The 8,342-nt window shown below is 44.5% G+C and overlaps 1 protein-coding gene across 1 annotated transcript in view; it reads left to right on the top strand.

Annotated features, from left to right (window-relative positions):
- GAS7 (growth arrest specific 7) overlaps nucleotides 1-8,342 on the top strand; it is a 278,601-nt gene that overhangs the window by 241,524 nt on the left and 28,735 nt on the right. The window contains exon 11 of the mRNA XM_006029347.3: nucleotides 1,139-1,262. Within this exon, the coding sequence (XP_006029409.2) occupies nucleotides 1,139-1,262 (124 nt within the window). The remainder of the gene's footprint in view (nucleotides 1-1,138; nucleotides 1,263-8,342) is intronic.

Raw genomic sequence — 8,342 nt, 5'->3', positions numbered from 1 at the left:
TCCTGCTGAGTGATCTCAGGAATCAGCAGAAAATTAAAGATCATTCTATGTGAAAAGGATCTCCAGACTGCTAGGTACAGAATACACATGGTAAGAGCCTCAAAGTAACCAATTAGTTTGCACTATCACATGTGGACAGTAGTTTCCCCAGCCATGTTAGGTTCTTTAAAGCTGTATCTGAAAGTAAGCATTATATAAGCATGTATCTAGAGGGATAACGACTATATGTGCTGTGTCTGCTTGTGGGGACAGACAAAGCAGACAACTCTCCATCAGGCTCCATTACCTGCAGTTTTGGCTCCCTCTTGTGGCCATGGTAGCTTAATCTAAACTCAAAAATTCCTCCCTCAGAGTCTTTCAGAATTACAGGTTTAAGCCAATTGTAATTGTTTGTGAAATCTGTATGAAGAGCTTAAGTCTAGGGCTGGTGAAACAGTATGTAATTCAAATAAACACACAAATATATAATCATCCCAGCTTGTTATAAATCGTATACATAGTTAAGGCCACTAAGTGCCTAATTGGTTCAGTTTTTAACCATTTAGGCAACAGATTGTGCATATCACATTTCTAATTTGTGTATTTAGGTAATCTTGGCACATGTAATAAATATATGCACTTGTGGCTAGTTTTGATCATTAGTTCATGTACTTTCCTAATTTAGATTTACAACTAGAGTAATTAATTACATACAAATTAGAACTTAAAAAGTGTGGATCAATTTAAAGCAAGGTGATTTAAATCATGATTTAAAGCCCCTGTTTTGTTTTTTAATCATTAGTTTAAACTAGTTGCAGAGCCTGGAAAAATAATTCTAAATTGTACTACTACCAGTTGAGGTAAAGATTTAAAAAGGAAAATCTTTGTAAAAATAATTCCAAGTATAATATAAAATTCTATGTACAGTTAAGTTCCTAATTAAAGAAACAAGCACAAGGCTTGCACTTTAGCAATGTTAGCTATAAAATCAGAAGTAATACAGCTTTCCTTTACTCTTCTGTTAGCAGTCCTAACAGAATCCCTGTTTTCTGTACTGGAAAGATCCAGTCTGGGACTGTAAGCAGTTCATAGAAGTCTGAAGGCAATTGGAAGTTCCAGACTCCCGTGAGTCATGTGTGGTGTTTTTGTTCCCTCAAAGGCCCGAAAAGCTCTAACTGAGAGGCAGAAGGATCTGGAAATGAAAACCCAGCAATTGGAGACAAAGCTCAGCAATAAGACAGAAGAGGAAATTAAGAAAGCAAGGAGAAAGTCCACACAGGCTGGTGAGTATATGGGGCTTGGGGTTAATACCATATAAGCAAAACATGAGAGAACTGTAAGAAAATGTTGCACTCATTGTGATGGGATGCAATGGGAGCCAGTCAGACGTGAGGTTGTTAGAGTGAAAAGAAGAGGGTGTTTTGAGATGTTGAAGAAAAAAAGAACATCAGGATTTGGTTGTGTGGGTAGGCACTAGATTTTGGGCCGGAATGACAGGGAGGATGGTGATGGTGTCAAGAGTAATTGGAAACGCAAGAAATACAGAAGCACTAGGATGGACAAGAAGTAGCTTCATTTGACCATGTTAAGCATTTGCTAATGGCAGGACAGCCAAGAGATGTCAGAGAGATGAACTAAGAGAATTGGATAAAAGGAGAAAGAAAAGTGGTAAAAAAATATTTGAGTCAAGAGCAGAGAGCTGGTGTTCAAAGACCTAGGAGCTAATGAGAGATGGGGTGTGGAGTGAAACTAAGATGATGGAGCTTTGGGATATCTCACAGGTAGTAAGCAGTGAAGGAGAAAGAGGAGCCTCTGAAAGAGACACTGAGGAAACAGCCAAAGTGGTCTTTGGCCATCTGGAAAATCTAGGAGGATAAAGTAGTAATAGAAAAGGAAACCAAATAAAAAGTAGCTAAGAGGTTGAGAATGGAATAGGCACCCTGAGATTTTGGCCAGATCAAAAGTCTCAAAAAGAAGTGTCATTAGAGTGAAAAGGGCTTAATGTTCCTCAAATGGTATTTACCAACCTGTAGAAAAACAATGTTGATTTTGGCCCATGATTTCTATCTTGCTCTTTTCCCTTTAATCCGAGGTGGAACTGATGGCAAACTCCATAGCCATAGAATCACAGAAACAGAAAATTAGGGATGGAAGGGACCTCAGTAGGTCATCTATTCTACCCCCCTGCCCAGAGCATCCCCACCTTGATCATCCCAGCCAAAGCTTTGTCTAGCTGAGTCTTAAAAACTTTCAAGGATGGAGATTCCGCCATTCTGGGTAACGTTTTCCAGTGTTTTACTACCCTCCTAGTGAGAGAATTTTTCCTAATATCTAACCTAAACTTCCCTTGCCACAACTTGAGACCATTGCTCCTTGTACTGTCATCTGCCACCGCTGAGAACAGACTAGTTCAATCCTCTTTTGAACCCCTGTTCAGGTAGCTGAAGGCTGCTATTAAATCCCTTCTTAGTCTCCTCTTCTCTAAACTAAATAATTCCAGTTTCCCCAGTCTTTCTTTGTAAGTCATGTCCCCAGCGCCCTTGCCATTTTTGTTGCCCTCCACTGGACTCTCTCCAATTTGTCCACATACTTTCTGTAGTGGAGGCCCAAAACTGAACACAGTACTCCAGATGTGGCCTCACCAGTGCTAAATAGAGGGGAATAATCACTTCCCTTGATGTGTTGGCAACACTTATACCAATGCATCCAATATGCTGTTAGCCTTCTTTACAACCAGGGCACAGTGCTAGCTCCTAATCAGCTTGTTGTCCACTGTAATCACCAGGTCCTTTGCTACAGAGCTGCTGCCCAGCCAGTCAGCCCCCAGCCTGTAGTGGTGCATGGGGTTACTCCATCATAAGTGCAGGACTTTGCACTTGTCCTTGTTGAACTTCATGAATTTTTTTTATTTTTTATTTTTATTTTTTTGGTCTGATCCTCCAATTTGTCTAGGTCACTCTGAATCCTAGCCCTGCCCATCAGCTCTCTTTGCCATCTTCCAGGTCATCGATGAAGACACTAAATAAAACCAGCACCAGGACTGATCCCTGGGGCATTCCACTTGATACCGGCTGCAAACTAGATATTGAGCCAGTGATTACTACTCTCTGAGCCCGATGCTCCAGCCAGTTTTCTATCCACCTTACAGTCCATTCATCTAGCCTATACTTATTTAGCTTGCCTGCAAGAATGTTGTGAGAGACCGTATCAAAAGCCTTTCTAAAATCAACGTATAGCACATCCACTGGTCCCCCCGCATCCACAGATCCAGTCATGTCATAGAAAGCAATCAGCTTGGTCAGGCATAACTTGCCCTTGGTGAATCCATGCTGACTGTCCCAATCACCCTTTTTTTCCTCCCAGCACTTCAAAATGGATTCCTTGAGAATCTGCTCCATGATTTTTCCAGGGACTGAGGTGAGGCTGTCTGTTCTGTAGTTCCCTGAATCGAGCACTTCCATCTTTTCTACATCCTCTGTCACAAGATTGCCTCCCCCATTCAGGAGGATGTGGGAGGCAATCTTGAGGTGTTCTTTTATGTTCTCACCAGACTTAAACTATTTGAGCTAAAATTCTGCAGGGAAGGTGTGCGCTTCAAGATGAATTTGTTTGGAAATTTCCAACAACTGGTTTGCAAAACCAAGATTATAGGGGGAAATACATTGTATTGTCCCTATAAAAAAATCTTAAATCTGTATCATTGGAAAGTTCTAGCTGTGCTTTAATTCTTATCCTATAGACTGACACTTTTGGAGGTCAGAATGGCACCACACAACAAACTGATTTTTAAGTTTGCATTTTTAAAAGCCTGTGATATCACATAACAAAGGTTTACTTTAAAAGATTACGAAGTCCAAGTTCTGTAAAGTTAAGACATACCAATACTAAAACATACCATGCAACATTAATTCAGCCTATTTCTGAGCACAATAATGATATGGCCTTTAACTATACAATTACATATTAGTTTTTTCCTGAGGATGCCTGACTCATCTGACATACAAGATGAACCTGTTTTAAGAAGAAGTCAGGATTGTGCAATCAAGAAGGCGACTCTCTGCAGGAGTGCTACCTTATCTGTTCCAGAAGCTGAAGTGTGAATGAGGCAGGGGGGCTGCAGGAAAAAAAAAGGATGATCTCATGAGTAAAGCAGTTGACAGCTTCCCTAGAGAACTAGATTCCATCTCAGGCTCCACTCATTGCAGCTATGTAATGTTGGCAAGTTACATAAACCATACTTTCCACAATTGTCATTAATCTTGTGATCTTCATTTTCCGAGTGCCTTGTTTAAGACACACGCAGTATAATATGCAGAAGTAGTCACGTCTACAAATGAAGTCAGTGGGAGTTGCACTTTAAACATAGCTACTGGTAGCTACTTTGAATAATTAAACCCTTGTTTCAAGTGAGGCATGTAAAACTAATGAGAGATTTTGACAATTTTGATCATAATTTTAAAAAGGGAATAACTGTTGTGCCTTGCCTCTCAGAATATCCCCCTTTTAAGGAAAAAAATGTGAATTCCCCTCCTTTAAGGAAAAAAATGCAGATTTTCTGCTTTTATGGAGGGAAAATGTGCCTTTTCCCCTTTTAGGGAGGAAAAATGCAGCTTTTCCCCTTTAAGGAGAAAAACATGGGAAACAGCAGGTTCCAGCCTGCAAGGGGCTGCTTGGGGGCGGGGAGAGCAGGAGGAGAACGATCAGAGACAGGGGGTGCCATGCGCATACACGTGGCATCCAGGTAGCAGTGGAGAGCAACTCCCGCAGCTCCCTCCAGCTAAATCTGACAAGGGGCAAAGATTGAGGCCCCCATGGTGAAGGAGGACGTAGGACAGGCTGGGGATGTGGGTGCTGCCTAGCCGGGGCAGTGTGTCAGGCCCAGGGCTGGGATGGGAGTGCATGACCGCAGGGCCCAGCCAGGTAGTGGGAGGGAGACATGGGTTGAGGGAGGGGAAGGAGGCGTGGGGGGACACGTGGCCCCCAGATTTGTGCATGGGATGGGGCAGATGTGGGCTGCCCGCTGCAGCCTCGGGTCTCCGTGCCATGCTGCCCTGCCCCCCTCCGCAGCAGAGTTGGAGAGACTCAGTGCCACTGCTAGGAGACCCGTGCCAGCTGCACCACCATGGTGAGTCACGCCCTGCCCACCCGGCAGCAGCAGCAGTGTTGCAGAGTTGTGTCCTCCACTGCTGCTAGGTGGGCAGGGAGCACCTCGTCATGGTGGTGTGGCTGGCGTGGGGCTGCCCGCAGCAGCACCAAGCTTCCCTGCCCTGCTGTGTCGCAGAGGGGGAGCCCCAAGGCCACAGTGGGCAGCCTGCATCCCTACCCACCCTGGGCTCTACTCTGGCTGTGATGCCCATGTGGGGAGGGAGAGCCAGGCTCCATGCTCTGCTCTAGCCACAGCAACCTCTGGCTCCTGTGGGTGGCAGCCGTGGCTCAGGTGCTGCTGAGGGGAACAGGGAGCTGTGGGCCGTAGCCTTGGTCCTATAGCCCTGGCAGCTGAGGGACCCCCTTGACCAGGGCTGGGGGGAGGCAAGGGGCATATGTTGCATGTGAAGGGCACTGGCAGGGCCAGGGGACTGTGTTAGGAGTGAGATACACCAGTAGGACTGGCGGGGGGGGGTGGCATTCACAGGGCCAGGGGGCTGTGGGTGGGGAGTGAGGGGCAACAGCATGGACAGGGGCAGAGCACCAGCATATCAAGGTTACTCAGAGCCACAAAGCTGGGGGATGGGAACAGCTGCAGCTGGACCCACATCCTGGTTAGCGAAGGGAGCAGGGGGAACTCTGATTTTTGTATGATTAAAAAAAACACAATCAAAAGTCAAAATATATAGGTATTTAGAATTTAGTTTATTATGATTTGAGGCACTAGTAGGTTTCCGAATTGCTTTAAAATTATATATCCATGAATAAAACATTGTGTTCAATTGATACCTGCATATATAGTGGTGTTTCATTTTAGTAATGAAAAAATGCAGATTTGAGGGTTTTTTAATCAAAGAGTTTGGGATTTTTTGTCAGAGAATTTAAGGTTTTTAAATAGAGAAAATCAGGATCTGTGGTTATTAATGCAGGGCTTGGGTGGTATGCAGTAAATAATTTCCTGTACTAAATGCTGAAAGATTAGTACAAAAAGTTACATTGAATAGCTAGCTGCTCATTCCCCAAGCACTGTCTATCCTGTGCACTAAATTAGACTGGAGTCCTTTGGGGGAAAAATATTAAGTGCAATGTAATTAAAGACTGAATTATCACGTATACCTAGAAGGGGGGTGGACTTAAGGTTGTACAAGCAGTCCCTAACTTTTGTAAAGCTTGACTTTATCAATTCAATATCCTTTTAACATGGTTTTCTATAACAGGTTCATCTTGTATGTCAGATGAGTCAGGCATCCTCAAGAAAAAATAATTTGTAATTATATACTTCAAGGTCAAACCATTTAGTGTATATATTGTATGCAGAATACAGAATATACAGAAATTGGACTATTATAATAGATGTTCTTGTGTAGTTTATGGGATTTAACTTTCTTTAACCTATATCTACTCATTTGCTCTGCAAACCTTTGAGAAATAGCCTACAGCCTCAGGGCTGAAAACATCCTGGTTACTTACCCAGAGTATGCACTTAACCCAAACTTATTGTGAATATTGTTCATTAACTATATTGTGCTGTCATGTGATATATTAGCAACAACTGACTAGTTCAAACCATTTTCAAGGCTTCTAATAGTCAGCTTTGTGACTGCTATTAGAAACCTTGAAAGTGACTGAACATAATTTTGGGATAACTGTTAAAGCCTCTAAAATGAGAGGTAGATTCAGGGCTTCAGAAAGGCAAGCCCTTTGACAGCTGCTTCCCCTTTGGTCTTTCTGGCTCCAGTTATTGTAATTGTACTCCATTTACCTAGACATTACATGGTAGACTGGAGGCAAATGCTGCTGTGCACTTAAGTGGTTTATGTGTTTAAATAATATGTAGATAAATACTTATATTAAACATTATAGTAGGTATACTAACAAACCTCAACCAGGGTGCCATGTCACTCAGGGTTGTCTTGAGATATTTTCAAGGGTGCCGCGAGGTGCCATGCATTGTTAGCTAGGCAGCCTGGGAGCAGGTAGAAAGGGGAGACCTCCCCCCAACACACTCCCCCTTGTCACTGCTGCTGCCACCACTGTCCTCAGACTGATTGAGGGGTGGCAAGGCAGTGATCTGGGTGTGGGGTGCTGATCATGGAGAGAAAGGAGATCCAGGGGCAGATGGAAGGCCATTGGGGTGATTAAGATCAGTAGGTAAAAAAATTGGAATTGATGTTATGCAATTTAGCCAAATCACTTACTCAATATGTATATAATATCCATTATTTTGACTTTTGAAACTATGAACTTGTAGGCTGCATCTCTCCATTAGGGGGCAGGAAATGTTAAGATGATCTATTTTTGAAACAATTCTTCAGACTTAGAGATGTCACCAAAATGCTGTTTTGTTTTGTTTTTTAAGACTAGCAGTTCAAATCTTTGGAGTTTTCCCATTTACACATTACATAAACACAGAAGATCTAGGGCAGGGATTTTTAACCAGGGTGCCATGGCACTCAGGGTTGTCTTGAGATATTTTCAAAGGTACTGCGAGGTACCATGCAGTGTTAGCTAGGCAGCCTGGGAGCAGGTAGAAATGGGAGACCTCCCCCCACACACAATCCCCCCTTGTCACTGCTGCTGCCACCACTGTCCTCAGACTGAGGGGGTGGCAGGGCAGTGATCCGGGTGTGGGGTGCTGATCATGGAGAGAAGGGGGGGGATCCAGGAGCAGATGGGGGTGCTAGTGGGGTGATTTGGAGGATGTAGGGGGCAGTCCAACCAGCATGGGGAGGCCCTTCACACTCCCGCCTCCCCCAGCATATACTGTGGCTAGGGAACGGGTGAGCAGGGCAGGCATGGAGCAGACCTGCAGCCTCTAGCCACACACCCCTGCTCTACAGCCCTCTAGCAGCAGGTCTGAACAGTGCCAATTAGAGAGAGTATTAACCCTGAATGTATGACTGATCACTAGCATTAGTTAACCTTTACACGAGCTAACATTCCTAGAATTAGCACCTGCTAACTCAGGGGCAGGAAATTATTTCAGGTGGAGGGCCGCTTACCCAGTTTTGGCAGGCTGTCTAGGGTTGCATGGGTTGCCCCACCCCTTGACAGGTGCCTTAACCCTTGACAGGTGCCCTGCCCCCTGGTCACCATCTTGGGACCAGTGTCCCAGGGCCAGCACCGGTGGGGCCCAAAGCGGGGCACAGGCTGGCAGGGGTCTGTGGAGCCGGGCTGGGTTGGGCTGCACCAGCAGGGATAGGGGGGGAGCTGGGCCA

The sequence above is a fragment of the Alligator sinensis genome, unplaced genomic scaffold (assembly GCF_000455745.1).
Source record: "Alligator sinensis unplaced genomic scaffold, ASM45574v1 scaffold1023_1, whole genome shotgun sequence".
NCBI lineage: Eukaryota > Metazoa > Chordata > Crocodylia > Alligatoridae > Alligator > Alligator sinensis.
The sequence above is the reverse complement of the archived record's forward strand: the minus strand, read 5'-3'. Positions and strand labels throughout refer to the sequence as shown.